Source organism: Anas platyrhynchos, chromosome 4, assembly GCF_047663525.1.
Source record: "Anas platyrhynchos isolate ZD024472 breed Pekin duck chromosome 4, IASCAAS_PekinDuck_T2T, whole genome shotgun sequence".
NCBI lineage: Eukaryota > Metazoa > Chordata > Aves > Anseriformes > Anatidae > Anas > Anas platyrhynchos.
Window position 1 is genome coordinate 21,275,390 of NC_092590.1, and position 15,407 is coordinate 21,290,796.

At 37.7% G+C, this 15,407-nt stretch overlaps 1 protein-coding gene across 5 annotated transcripts in view; it reads right to left on the reverse strand.

Moving 5' to 3' along the window:
- Window positions 1-15,407, reverse strand: part of MTUS1 (microtubule associated scaffold protein 1) — a 112,522-nt gene that overhangs the window by 66,553 nt on the left and 30,562 nt on the right. For 3 of the 5 annotated variants that reach the window (XM_038178203.2, XM_038178204.2, XM_038178205.2), the window contains exons 3-4: window positions 14,888-15,077; window positions 2,739-2,921 (exon numbers count right to left, since the gene is read on the reverse strand). In XM_038178203.2, coding sequence (XP_038034131.1) covers window positions 2,739-2,921; window positions 14,888-15,077 — 373 coding nt within the window. Of the gene's footprint in view, window positions 1-1,195; window positions 1,401-2,738; window positions 2,922-8,329; window positions 8,352-14,887; window positions 15,078-15,407 lie in introns of those variants that run through there. The other 2 variants (XM_072037167.1, XM_027456171.2) reach the window with 2 other exon arrangements.

Genomic DNA, 15,407 nt, shown 5'->3' on the forward strand with positions numbered 1-15,407 from the left:
TATTAGAAACTCTGGAGTCACCTAAAAAGAGCTAAGAGCAGGAAAAAAAGAGGGAGACTTGCAAAGTTTGATTATTATATGACTCAAAGATGGTTTCTCATAGAATTAGCAGTAGTTATTGCAATCTTGATGAAATACTGACGGACTTGAAACGGTCTCGTTTAAGAGTTAAGAGCTAAAGGGTTTAAACACTCACTATCAGAATTTTAATGAAGTATTGGCAATATGGAAATGAAGCTCAAGGTCAATTGCTAGGATCAGCTTTTTTAACTTCTGAAATACTACTTCCTTTGTATATAATTATTCTAATGCAATTCAAGTTTGAATTCTTGCTCAACCTCAGAGTTTAAACATTTCAGTATGTTCAATCATAGTATTTTCAGCTCACGACTAAAACCAAGCTTGTTAAAAACACATTTTTGAGGTTCCAACTGACAGCTTGTATGCAAAATATGCTTTTAATATCAAGAAAACTTCAAATTTCATTATTTCTAAATTTCTCAGACAGTAAGAGTCTCTCTAGAGAGAAAGAATCATAAAACTCAAGTGATCGTTAGACAAAAGAAACTAATGCTGCCACAGGAAACAACCAATCCAAGGACATCCCATAACAAAGGGCTAGGCTGACACAGCAGGAGGAACATGCTCTTTTCTAAGTTTCTTCCTGCTAACAAGAGGCAAACTCCTTAATAAAAACAAGCGAAAGGAGTTTGTCAATTTAATGTAGTCGTGAGGACCACAATAGTTAGTTAGGAATTTCATTACATTCACAGAATAAATCTTCCATCACAATCTCTGTGTCTTCTGCCAATCTAATAAAACCACTTTAGTTTTTACAAACACAGACTTTTTTTCTGACATTATTGCATAGTAGACTAAATGAAAGACTAGGAAAAAAAAAGGAACAGCACTGTACATAAAACATAAGGGTAAAAAGTAAACTTACTCTCTCTACAATTTGATTCAAAGTCATATAAACTTCTAGCATATGAATCTAATGTAACCCATATTCATTATCCTCACAAAAACTGTCTATCAGACTTAAATCATTCTTATGAATTTCAGCAATTTAACCAAAGAAAGTCATCTCACGGAAAAAAAAAAATCAGAAAATTAAAACATTTCATATAATCTACCAACATCCGTAAAACAGATTACATGCTTTAAAAGAGAAATAAAAAGAAACACAACCTACTTCTCTTCCCAGTAAACGAGGCTAACAAAGGAATAATACAAAAGCTGTAAGATCCCACTACCAGCAGTGTCAGTAAGGTAATATCATAGTGGCTTCCTGAATCGGTCGGTGGTGTTAGTGTAGAATTGATGAAAATATCAGGAGAAAAATTAGTTTCTGTGCAACTGCGGAGTCCTCCTGGTATAGTCATTTAAAAAGAATCAAAGCAAGCTTGAAGCCAAGAAGACTGCAGCCATGTTCAACCTCTCATATTGCTGTTGCTTGCTCTTCGTGAATCAGAGTGGAAAAAATTGTAAGCTTCGAGGCGGTGGACAAAACAGATTAAACCAGCTAGCAAATCACTCTAAATAAGGAGCCATCAGTTTGGATGCTTAATCTGCATACATTTCTTTGTTATGAAGCAATGACCCTTTCCTTTGTTACATGAGAGAGTAAAATGAAGAAAGGACAAAGCTGCTTGGGAATTCCAGATACAGTTCTACAATTGAACAGCAGCAAAAGTCAACATGGCTGTCAGGGCAACAGAACCAGCCTGATGACAGAAAAACATGCAGTGCATATTTTATTACAGATACTCGTTCCTTTGAGGAATAAGTTAGCTTTTCATTTTTAATGAAGACACTTGAGGGAAAAAAAGAACACAAGAAAATTTTGTTGTTACATATGCATGCATGCATGCGCATACATAAACTGCAGTTGTATGTTAAAGCACAAGGTTTTTTTTCCAGTCCATCGAAGACAGATTTCAAAGACAGCTGGCACAAAGGAAATGCCTTTGCCCAGTCTCCAAGATGAAACAGATGATGCAATAGTAACAGAATATTTGAACGTGCTCATTTGAATATGTCTAGCTGGGAATACTGATATGTCTGACAGAGTTAATTGTGCGTTATTTCCTTCACATTTAAGCCTGTAACTCCCACAACAGCTGTTACTGACCCTAGGTAGAGCTTCAAACTAAAGATAGTTCTTTTCTTTTTTCTCCCCAGTTTTGATCAAGACAGATTTGCTTCAGGTCATACAGCAGTGCTTACAGTTCCAATAAAAATGATAAATGCCATTCAAAGTTATATGTTCTAACAGCAATTTCACTTACCTGCTTTTGATCTCATCTTCACGTTTTGTCCTAGAACTCTAGAAGTAGATATGATCTAGCTCAACAAGAGTGTTTAGTATAAAACAAACCTGTAATGTGCTGTTCCAAATATTCTGACAAGTATGAAACTATATGTAAATACAAGGAAACTTCCACTCAGGAACACCTGCTAGTTTTGTGACATTTCATGGTGGAAGAGGAGCTGTACTGATATCTCTATTCAACAAATAAAAATCCAAGGCTCAAAGTTCCTTCAGATGACATGTCTGCAGAAGGAAAGTTGTAAGCTAAGGGGCAAAAAGAGTAAGGTCTAGAAGTAATAAGAAGTAAATGGAAGAAGCAAATAGAAGTAAGATGAGAATTAATTCAGGATTTCTTTCAATGGGATTTTTCAACACAGTTATTGCTGGGTAACAATTACAACTCATTACACTGACAGATACTTACAATTACTGCTGAAAAGACTTCTCTCACTCTGAGTGCTGCTGAGCGATGAGATGCTAGGTGTCCTCTCCAGCACTGATCTTTTGACAGGCACTTTAGATTTGGGTAGAGGTTTACTAGAGCTAGCCCAGAAGGCTGAAGAATTTTTCATGGAGACATGCTTCTCTCTTGGTGAAGATCCTACGCCTGTCAGGGGGAAGGAGTCGGGGGGAGAGGTGAGAAGAACAAAAAACAAAACTGAAAAGAAGCTTAAGCAGTTGCCTCTTCTACATATATGCCTACAAAAAGAAGTATTTATGTATACTAAAAAATATATGCAAAGAAGACGTAATTAATCCATATTTACGTGGTAAATAAAAGCAATGCCTTCTAGTTTTTAAGCTCCTTCACAGAATCACAGAACTGTAGAGGTTGGAAGGGACCTCTGTACATTATCTGATCCAACCCCCCTGACAAGCAGGGTCAACTAGAGCATGTTGTATAGGATAGCATCCAGGTGGGTTTTGAGCATCTCCAAAGAAGGAGACTACACAACCTCCCTGGGCAACCTCTCCCAGTGCTCTGTCACCCGATTTCCTTGAAGAAAAAAAAATGCTGTAAATCAGCAAAACTGTTCTGAAGACATAAGAATTCAATTTTACCTGCATGTTCAACTCAGGACTAAATCAAATTCTATATAGACTGGCCTTCAAGGTTGACATTTTCATGCACATAGAAGTTTTTCTTACATTCACGTTGAACATACACCTCTGTGGACTATGGTTAGCTGTACTGGCAATCCCATAAAATATTATCTCTGTCTCAAAGATGATCCAAGAAAGATTCTTTTGTTTCTTTCCACCCCCAAACATAGAAATGATTTTTTCCCCTTTGACAGAGCACTGTCAGAGTGCTAAAAGACAGTTTGCTTTACAAGAGTATCAGATTGTGCTGTATGCACATAAATACACTTTAAAACCGACTAGTTCTGCAAAACTAGTTAAACAGCACTCCCTGGAACCAAGTTCTCAATGGCCAGCTGCTGCAGACACATTTTTGCATTAATTGCTGTTTGCATTTGAGCTCCTGAATACAAATGCCCAATAGCTAAATTAATCAACCTATTTAAGTTGAGAAGTGTGCCATCTTCAGACAGGAGCTGGCTTTTGTACTACTAATGAACTGAACTGAAATTTTCTTCCTGAAAGTGTAGCTGATTTATTTCACTTCATTTATTCCTGAAAAGCATACACCCAGACTGAAACTACAAAGGTCCAAAAGAAATTATGTATACACAGGCTTGTCTCGCAAGCACTGAGTTGACTAATATCGGCTCTGACTTAAAATTTAGATGCCAATGTCTTTATATAGTACTCCAAATAACCATGGAAAAGCTGTCAAAGTTCTTGTACAGAAACAAGAACAGAGACAAGACAGACAGACTTAGGTATTATTCATATACAAAAATCTAATATACAAAATATCTTGACTTCTGACATTATTGCCATTTTCAAGTTTGACAGACATAGCTCATCTTACTCAAGAAGAGATTATTACAGCATTTCAGGTCTTACTTTGAATACTCCATCTTCTCTTTAAATACAATACTCTTTCCTTTATTCTTGCCACTATAACCCTATTTCAATTATGCTTAAACTAAGAGAGAGAGTTGAAACATGACAAAATTTGCTAGTAATTCCACTTTATTCAACATCAGTTTTGCTACAAAGACTCTGCTCTTGAACACCAATGATTAAGAAACCATCAGTTTGCACCAAGACCTAGAAAGCGCGGCACGAAGGGGATTACAAGAAGATTTAGGCAACAGAAGCACTTATGCCCAATGTCTGCATTTCAACAGTAGGTGGTGTGACAGGATTAGGTAACGCCTGGAAACATCCTCTGTCAAGTACACAAAAGGCTGAACAGCACTAGTAAAGGAAGATGCACCCGTGCTATCCCCTGCTGTTCAACCCAGTAATAAAGAGATAAACCCTATCTACAATATAGGCTAAAGATACAATTAGATCTTATGTGATACTGGTCACTGAGAAGGACAGACAAGCATCAGTGAGTCATTAAACATCCTTTACATCAGACCTCCCTTAGGATCTGCACTTCTACTACTTGTTTGGCGTTACTGTGCAGAACTGTGACGTGGTATATGGATTTAGCCACAGTAGCCTGGTATTAAATACAAGACAAAATTATCAGCCATATTCTAGAATTCCGTGTAATTCATTACAATAGACATTTGATTACATCCAATTTGGCACAGAGCATCCAACCCTTTTTGATGCTATGAGCACAGCATGAACCTTGAGCTCACCCTCACGGAAGTCACCTCTGAACCAGCGCTCCAGGCAACAACTCTGAAATCATTCATTTGATGAAAAAATAAACATACGATTAAAAAATAAACCATTTCACTACATCACAGAACAAGTCTGACAGCTTTCAAACTTTGCACAGAAACAGCAGCTTATTCCATTAATGGATCAACATACCAGAAAACTAACTAATCCAGTCCAGTCAAAAATTCCTTTTCTAAATAGCCTCTTAGTGAAATAAGGTAAAAATTAAACTACACAACCAATCCCTCCTGACTGTCACCACCCCTAAAACAAAACAAAACAAAAAACCACAAAAAGTCTGCTGCACGAACACTGCAGGTTAGGTTCGTCTGACTCCATAAGTTAAAGGTTTACATTTTTACATTTGTACCTTTTGGAAGAAATGCTGCTGCTAAGCTGCATTTTATGGTTTAAAGGTGAAGGCGGCATGCCCAATTGCTATAGTGACAGGCTCTAAATTCATTCACTTCAAAAGACACAGGAAAGAAATCCTGTTTTCTGTACAGTGATTTTCACTCAAGAGGGATAGAGGCAAGCATGTGAGAATGCTCAGTCTCCTCCTGTACAGCATGTTCCATATATAAAAAATGATTTCCAGCCAGCTCAGCTTCTTTGCTGAAGCTGGAATGTGGCAGTGCTCTAAACCAGCTGTGAACTCAAACGCCTTCAAGTGAGCACAGCCAGCTCTACGATGTCCAGCTTCAGAAGCAAGTCAAACAGACGACCTTTGTTTTCTCCTTGGTTTTGCTGCTTGTTGCTTTCCTATAAGGCTTCTGTTAAAATAAGTACTCAAGCACACAAATACATTTTTCAAAAGCTGTCCTTGAAGAATTTCTTTTAAGTCATGACATAAGATCATTAAGCAGTTACTCTAGGTGTTATTTCAAACTATAACAATGTTTTTAAGAAAGTAGCTTAAAAAGTACCATTCCCTAAGCAAGGAGTAGCACAGAATTAAATGGAAAGGTTTTGAAGATGAAGACAGTAAGATATGGTTTATAAACAGAAGTACTGGAAACACACACAAAAGCAGGATATTTAGTGAACCATTATGATAAAGACAACAAGCAGTATCATCAAAGTAGCTGGCTTTCATCAGTTATTTAATGTAGTCATTGAAGTAGAACACTAAAAATATCACATTCCTCTACAGTGAAATAATAAACTGGCAATTCTTTAGAAAAAAAAATCTCTATGCAACAACTACATTATATCAAGTACGGTAAAGTGGTTTTGTACTGGAATGGAAATAAGCAAGGAACATAGCCCATTTTTCAAGTAGTTCTGAAATCGGATTTCACATCCTTACTCAAATAGCAATGCTCTCATGTGAATCCTACATAGATGGTTATTGTTCAGAATAAACTAAGACTTCCTCTAAATAGCGCTGGAACAAAAAAAAATTCACGTCAAGAAAATGAACAAATGCTTGCAGTGAGTAGCTTGGGACAACACTCACAACAGGCAGATTTTAAAGGTAAATATGCATTTACCAGTTCTGAAATTCAGTATTCACTGTTTCAAACCATACTGACCCATCTCAGATCTGTAATTGAGCATACAGCAAATAGCATTCAGGGAGCTATGTGACACTTGGAAATGAATGGTCAGAAGCCTTTTCCAAACAGAAACTTAAGGCAGACTTAGTTCACAACAGGTTTTCAGAGGGTTTTTCTTTTTGCTTTTGTTTTTTAATGCTAAAGCTGATAACATCAGTTAGTTCTGGGTTTTCATTGCCATATTATCTAAATACATTACATTTTAGACTTTTGTCTTATGCTTTTCTGACTTTTCTTCTACAAGTATAAAAATCCAGAGAGGTCCATTTCAAAAGTGCTAAACACTTCAGCTTTCAAAAATTATTTTATGCTTAATAAACTTAAACAGTTTAAGTCTATGGTACAAGTGTTTTGCAAAGCCAGGGGAATAAATCTTTAAGAGAACACTATTTTTTGGGTGTCTATTGATAGGCACAAATAAATCATGCAAAGACAAATTGGACTTTACTGTTGTTTCCATTGAAGTAGACTGATCTTTAGATAGATATGTGTTTGTGATTTTTTTTAACACTGCCAAGTAGCAGCAACAGCTGTAAGATTCATCAGCCATTCAGCAATACTAGTTACATTGTTATACACCAGTCAGTGTTCCTTTGAGGAATAATAACTGGTTATAGTGTACTTCAGTAGTGTAGTGTATTTTCTACTGGTAGAAATCTTTTTAGTTCTCTCCCCCGTTGAAAGCATCAAGCTACTACCAAAAGAGAAGGTAGAAGACAGCTGTGTTATATTGCTAGTAATACTGCAGCTGCTAAACACAAACACGAAGATAGGGAACGTTAAGTTCGTGCTGGGTCTTCAAGTATTTATATAAAAGAGATTTATTTGTTTAGGGGATAACAACTGATCAGAGAACAGTTCACACATTAAGGCAAGACCCACTTCCCTATCTGATGTAGACTCCCACAGCGTTGTTCCCTCCATCACTAATCACCAGGAATGTGCTCCTCTTTGGCACAGATACCAACGAGCCAGAAACAAGTTTGTGCCAAAACCAAAACTGGGCTGCCAGCAGTCACATGGGTATTCACATGTTTCTCCCCTTGCAGCCCAATAATCTCAGAGTGAAACTGAAAAGCGATCCTTAGTGCTGTAAAGCATTTTGCTGTTGTTAACTGATAATAAAACCAATCCTTTTCACCCTCTCAAGCACTTCACAACTTCAGAATTGTTTGCCATCTTGCTACCTGCTATACTCACTCAATTTTATTTTTTTTAGGTTTTATTTTTATAGACTAAACTAGAGAAGACCCACTAAAGATCATATCCATGCAGTTGCACTGTCATCTCTTATGACCACAGGCAAAACCAGCCTCCAAACAGTTCATTTTATGCCAGCTTCCAAAGGCAACTGTATGGTGGTGGCCAGACTTGCCCATTTCAGCTGTACCAAGAGACTGCTGGAAGTTGTTTGCATCCCAATTTAAGCAAAAAAACAACTAGCAGTTTTTGGAAATTTTCAGCTGTTTAGTAGTAATGGGCACAGGGAAGAGTCAAAGCAACATAATACGAAGAAATCTAAACAAAAGAAAGCCACCAATCACAACCAATCATGCTTTTCATTATTTTCCTTCATGTCTGTATCATAAACCCCTTAGTGTTATGCACCAAACATTTGTTGATAATTTACAACTTTTAAAAAAAATCTACATTATTTATAAATATTTTAAATTTTCTATTGCAGGAATTACATAGTACATACCTTGCATGAGAACGAACCTCACTTCAGCAAAATGTAAATACAATTTTCTTCAGGATGACAAGGATTTCTGTTTCTCTCCTCCTTTACCCCACCCAGAGAGAATTCAGAACTAACCAGTAAAGGTGAAGAATTATTTGAAGACACCTCAGCATGTCCTTGCAAGTAAATGACTAGGTACCTAGAAATTCCCCTGCAGGGAACTGGTGCACACCTTACTCCTAGAGGAGAATATTCTTATAGATACATACATATTTCTGACAGCCTTCACATGTGGACTGGTAGTATCAGTCTCTGCAGGTATGATCATGTTTCTTGCTACAGGTATAACTCATTAAAATCCCAACGTGGCTAGTCACAAGTTATGTGTAAAAAGCCTGGGAACTTATGTGAAAATTTAACTCCTTATGTATGGTCACTCTGGCACCAGAAACAAAGCTGACAAGAAGAAATGCTCCCTTTTGGAAGCTGGAAGTTAACAGATGTGTAATGCATTCAACAGAATACTGGAAATATCAGTCTTTGGAATAAAGATCATTTAAGTTTATCCTCAAAATTTGCCATCACTTCTTCTCCTGCTCCCCAAAACAAACAAACCTCAAAGCACCATCTCTAGGACTACTAAGCCAGAAATAAATCAGTCAACTTGTTTGTAAGTTATTTGTTGTAACAGATCCCACGTTACTTCAAAGCCAAAAAAAAACTTCTGTTTCTGCTCATTTCTCATAAACCATTTGACTTAAAACTAGGAAATAACAAAATGGGTGTTTTTATGCTGAATCCTATATAAGGTTTATAAAGTATTAATAACATTTACTGCACGGTAAGAGAGCACCTCGTTCATGAAATATAAGGAAATGAAATAAATACAGAAATTATAGCAAGCTTTTCCACTAGTGTACATAGTCAAAACTAGTCATAGTCAAAAGGAAATCGATTGTGTGTACTTCAGATTACATCATTTTACGTCTCCTTTCGGGCCTCGAAATGAGAGCCAACCATTCTGTACATGAACAACCAACACTTGCAGCAGAGGCTTAGAGATCAATACTGGCGTGAGGATACACACTGCATCGGGCAGCTTCCAGCAAACCATTCCTGTTGAGGATGATCAGGAATGGAGGGCAAAGTGGAAAGGAAACAGTAGAAAAGCCCATCTCAAGCTATGAGATTTCAAAAGGCAGGAATCTTGCAGGTATCACCTTCTAAGCCATCACAACTAATGCTGCTTCCTAACCTCTCATGCACTGATCAGCTGGAAAAGGTCCCTTCAAGTCCATTAAAGTTTTCAGCCACTTTATACTGAAAATTAGAAGATAGCTGGTTATGAGACATAGTCACCATGCAGCAGGACTCTCTGGGCGAAGATGACCAAAGACTATTATTATAGACAAAATTTCTCTATCAAACCAGATGCCTTCTTCCCCAAATCACTTACAGAAGAGTGAGCTCAAAGAAAAGGAACAAGCAGAATGGCTCAGAGAAGTCACCTGCTCTTGGTGAAAAAACACAAGGCAGGTCATGTCATTTATAAGCCTGCTACAGACAAACCAAGTTTCTCCCCATGGACATGTCACAGCATTGTCCTTCCAGCAGGAAGGATTCCCCAAGGTCCCCTCTGTTAGCCGGCTCTGGCTGGATAACACTGAGCTCAGACAGAGGCAAGCTTCACGTGGTACTACAGACACATCTTATACTCCACAGAAACCCATGTATTAGTTTCCCCCTTCCCACACTTTCAAAGGAGGATATGGGAGTTTTAAGTTCATTTTACACAGGCTTTAATTACCATAATGGAGCACCACACATATTAAAGAAAGAAGAAGGGACCAATTAAACCGGACAAATGATGATCTTGTTCAAGTTAGTGTACAGGGAACCTGCTTTTAAGATCCATAAAAAGAGGCTGACTGTTTGGAAGCGGGAGGATGGAGGGAAGCATAAAGAAAGAGTGACTGTAGCTACATCTTAAATGTTATTTGCAGATTTGCTCATGGGAAAGTATATGGATACCTTTACAGGTTAACTCCCCAGTACCAGCATTTTGAGAAAGTCCCGAGGGTTTCAGGGCAGAGAACCTGGAAGTTATGTTTGCTTTTTAAAATATTTTGTTTCCCCTTGGAAGCATGTCAATACAACTTCAAGTCAGATGGTAGATAGCAGGAATGATAAAGCTGAGAAGTAATTTGCAGTAACTATGTTTGGTTTATTTCCTGGTTCAGTGTCAGAAAAGAAATTCAGGGACTGCGGGAATGCTTTCTGAAACTAAGTTGTTTTGGTTCTGCTTCACTAGTATTGTGAAAGGCTATACCAAGAAGTTCTGAATTACCAAGTTCATATCCATGTTGCCAGCTGCATAAAAACCCACTGAAGCCATTTGGTTTCAATTTTCTATCTGAAAAGCTCTGCTTTGTGCAATAAATGGCAGCAGTCTTGATGTGTTATAGCCTGTTCTAGTTTTAACTTGGAAGCTTCTCTGAATTACACATCTAAGTGTAAGATCAAGCCAAAAATTCAATAGAAGGAATTTAGCAATTATAAAGTAACAAGCAAATCAGTATTTCAAAGTATCACTAAAACTTTCTGTGGTTTAATGCGACTTAAGTACTTTTGCTGTAACACACGGGGAATTATTTTATCTACTTGCAGCACTTCAGAAAATCTCTCAGGATGACCAACTTTTAAGAAGGACTCATTTGTCCAAGATCTTCAAGGAAAAATAGAATTCACAATGTTAAGCTTCTCTTTACCCAAGCTTTCATTATGCAAGAGAGGAGGAAGCAGTAGCACTGGCTTACATCCATGCAAAAGATAACTAAACAACAGGACAATAGTTCTGCTAATCAGATGGTACTGACATAAAATCAGAGAAAAAAAATGTACCTAGAGCATCAGAAATAAATGTCAGATCATGACCTACACCTCAGAAAAGTAGACAAAAGAATTTGGTTACAACAGTGATTTACACATCTTTCATTCATTTCAGGAAGTCTAACAGTAAATGGAAAAATAATACTTCTGATATCCCCAAATAGTTCCAATTATGCATAAGGCATGACAAAGCTCTCATAGCTAAGACATCATCAACAACGTAAGGTTTCACACAATGGGAAATAACTGAAAGCCATGTTGTAATTATAGGGAAGAAATACAGGTGAAGAAAATCAGAATATGTGCAGGTAAAGCTCAATTCCTTTACAAACTTACTGGTCGATGTAGTCAGCACTATGAGAAAAAAATGCAGTGCTAGACATTTATGCTTTAGGTCTAAAACTCAGACTGTCACAGTGCTTTACGTGCATTTGCTCATAGCAGCTGGCAGTACAATTTGAAGTGACCTTCCATGGGACACCAAAGCTCCTTGGCTTCTCCAGTCTCCCCAGACCTCTCTTCAAGTCAAAGACAGACCTAACTTTCCCAAACCCTACTACCCTGACTATTAGTGGGATATTACTCTACCACTGTGGTGGTTATGGATATCCAATTAGAAGGCTGTGTGCTTTTGCTGGGAATGAAAACAATAGTTGCTTTCATTTCTGGCTGATTCAAAGTCCTAAATGAAGACTCCGAAATTACCCACGCCCTCCAGTAAGAACCAAGGGACTCCAACACTTCATTCTGTGTCTTCAATTTTTGTATGTGTTTTTACCAACAGAAACAAGAACCAATTTCTAATTCATCAAAGATTCAAAATTCCAGTCAAGATGCACTAATACGGGTAAACAGTAGTCATCAACCATTTTGGAAAATGTCATTAAAATTATTTCTAGCTTAATGTGCTCTTCAAATAACCCCAAAAATATATAATGCTTGAACATGAGTTTTCCCCTCTACCGTCTCCTGTCCAGGAAAGGATCAGGGAATTTCCCTAGAACACTTTTCCTACTGGTTTACTATGCTACCTCCAAAAGGTTCATTTTATTCACAAGCGGAAAAAATACTAAAGTGTCAACTCCTGCCAAGTAAGGAGGATCTTATAATTGGCATATTACAGGTGGCATTTTTTTCTTTTATTTCTTGGTAGTAGGGAAGTTTCCTGCTTCCCAGTCAAAATCTATTGCTCACAAGCTCTTTATTATTCTGAGAATTATACACACAAATACATTTTGGACAGACTGACTGCTGCTCTCCCGCACCATGGTTTAGTGGGGACTGTTAGTGTTAGGTCAGAGGTTGGACTCGATGATCTTAAGGTCTCTTCCAACCTAGAAATTCTGTGATTCTGTGATAAATGTGAGATGACACGTGAGATACACATGAGCTACACCATCACTTCTTTTGTTCAAAGCATTCCATGGACTCACTACAGAGCACATTTTCCTGCCCAGCTATCCAAATACACCCAGCAACTGGTTAAGAATTAGCTGAACCAAGTTGCTAGGATTCATACATTTAAGACTCAACTTGACAAACTTCAGAACAACCTTGTCTGAATTCAGTGCCGATCCAGTTACAGGCAGTGGAAGCTGTGCTAGGTGACCTCCAGAAGTCCTTTCCATCCTGGATTTAGCTAGCCTGGCTATAGCCTGAAGAAAGCCTAACAGCAAACAACTGCACAGCTACAGAACAAGTTATTTATCTGTGCTGCTGAAACATTACCAAGGTACAAGTTTAATACTGAAGTGTTCAAATAGCTTGAACTTGGATAAATCGTTATTCCCTACATCAAGCTAAACTAACAGGGAATTGTTTCATTTACAAGGTACCTCTCGTCCACAGTAAGTGTCTGTATGGTTTTACCTCAAAAAAATTAAAAAATGAATGGAGGTACACATCTCTGGGCAGCGTTTCACCTGAAAGGTATCTTGAAAGGCCTGATCACCTGAAAGGCCTGGTAACACAGCAGGGCTTTGATAGCAAAACCAAGCAACTCTTTCCTCTCCTCATCCATACTTCCCCCACCACTGCTTGCCTCATTTGATTTCTACCAGTACCATGTTTACCAGAAAGCAAGGAAAAACATTTAAGAATTTGACAAGGGAAGTTTCCTTGACATGGCAAGTTAACCTGATACAATTTAATGCATCAAATCCAACTTTGCAGCACCAAAACACAGCATTAGCAAAATTAAGGACGATACGTGCTATGAGCTGTGGGCATTGGCAGGGGGATAGGAAAGGATATTGAAGAAAAATTACCCTCATGAGCAACACTGAGGTTCCAGTCTTTTCTGATCATAATGCACAAGTCTGAAATACTGTAGTGCTGCTTCATGCTTTCATCTTAAGCAGACAGTTTCCAACAGGAAAAACTTGGAAGGTACTCTACTGAATACTGCAATTCTAAGATACAGTGAGCTATAGAGAGACATTCTTTAGCTAATGAAACTCGGGGAGAAGAAGTTTTTATTACCAATAGCACAAGTCCCCCCTTCATTAAAAAATAAACAGGTGTACTTTCAGAAGCAGAAGTCATACTTAAAACCAGCCGTTCTACACATATTTACATGTACAGCAATGGTGTCATAAAGCTACTGTGGATTAATAACCTAAGGGACAAAAATATACCTATACCCATCTAATTTCTTCTAATACTATGGTTACAGATAGAACTATAAACTGAAATTCTAAGTGTGGCCACAAGTCTTCCAAAAACTCAGTGACTTACAGGTACCTAGCTCACTAAGCAAATCCTTCACATCAGCAAGGCTTAAATCAGAGAATGAACTAAATCCACTTTGTTTGAGAGACTTATACCATAAAGTACGACAGATACAGATTTTATCACATTTCACCACCTGTATGCAATTAAGGGGAGTATTTTGGACTCTTGTATAATCTTGGATTGGGTGGGAAAAAAACAGGTTTTGCTGGGTATAACTGGGTGTGCACACTTTTCAAATTACAGTGTCTTGTAGTGTAGTCATTTATAGCCAGGCTACCTTTGCAATTAGATATATTGCCACACTTGGTTTTTTAAAAAAGCACATAATTTACGAGAGCATTTCTGAATCTCTACAGTGCAATTACAGAATGTAGCTTGCAGTCACCAGATCTGAACAGCAGCCTACAGAGTAATTTTGAGATTTTTTCCCACCTCAGTATAAATCAGTCTGAGCTTAATTGGAGACTACTGCTTGAGCTGCTAATCATGTTCTACCCTTCCTAGAAACTGTACAGATACTTTTTCCAACCTAATTTTGATAAATGTTACATCCTGAAATAGGGCTCCTTCCCCTTGGAATAGCATACAGTTGCTTATTGTAAAAGCTTTGTGCCTGAGCTGTATATTATCTCCTTTTCACTTTCATAGCTTTTGAGGAATTTCAGTTGTACTTCCACTAAGTTTTGGTATATAAACAAACTACAAATAATGTTTCAATACTGTTTCTTCTAATAGAACCACACATCCCTAAACACACTCCTTAAAAGATGAGATTTTAAGATGATTAGGTAGAACCTACCTTTGTTTTAAGCCTCAAAGTACCAATTTAGATAGAATCACATTTAACACCAAAACAGCAGATCCGTTCCAACACAAAAACAAATCAAAGATTGCATGTAATGTCTTAACTTTAAGAAACTGTCAGAGTGGTAGCATTCCAGTCAAAAATTGTCTTACCAGAGCTTGATGATAGAACAGTTCCTTTCTGAGAAGGTGCTTTAACTGTGCAGGTATTTTTGTTTTCACTTCCTCTCTTCAACACGGAGGGCACCGTTTTAACCTTGGATGCTGATACAGCTCGTGGCATGACTGAGACTTTCTTTGGTGTATTTTTCCCTTCTGCTGTCCCGTCTTTCACAGAAGACATCTGTTTTAAAACAAACAAACCCCCCCCAAAAAAAAAAAACACAAAACATGACCACTATGAGAAGCTGTTTCCCTTTCTAGCATCTGTAATGAAAAACTGACCCCACAGGTAAGGGACGTGCTTAGCTGTTTGCTGCTACATGGTCCACCAAAGCAGCAGTCAGCAACATCACCTATACTTCAGAACTTCAACGACTCTCTTAAATGGCTTCCAGTGACCCAAAACTACAAGTTTGAAGATAGTCACTGATAATGACCAACATGTTAAAGAGCTTACAGAGGCTATTTAATATCACTTTCTTCCTTACTTGCCCCTCCAAGCTTTAATTGA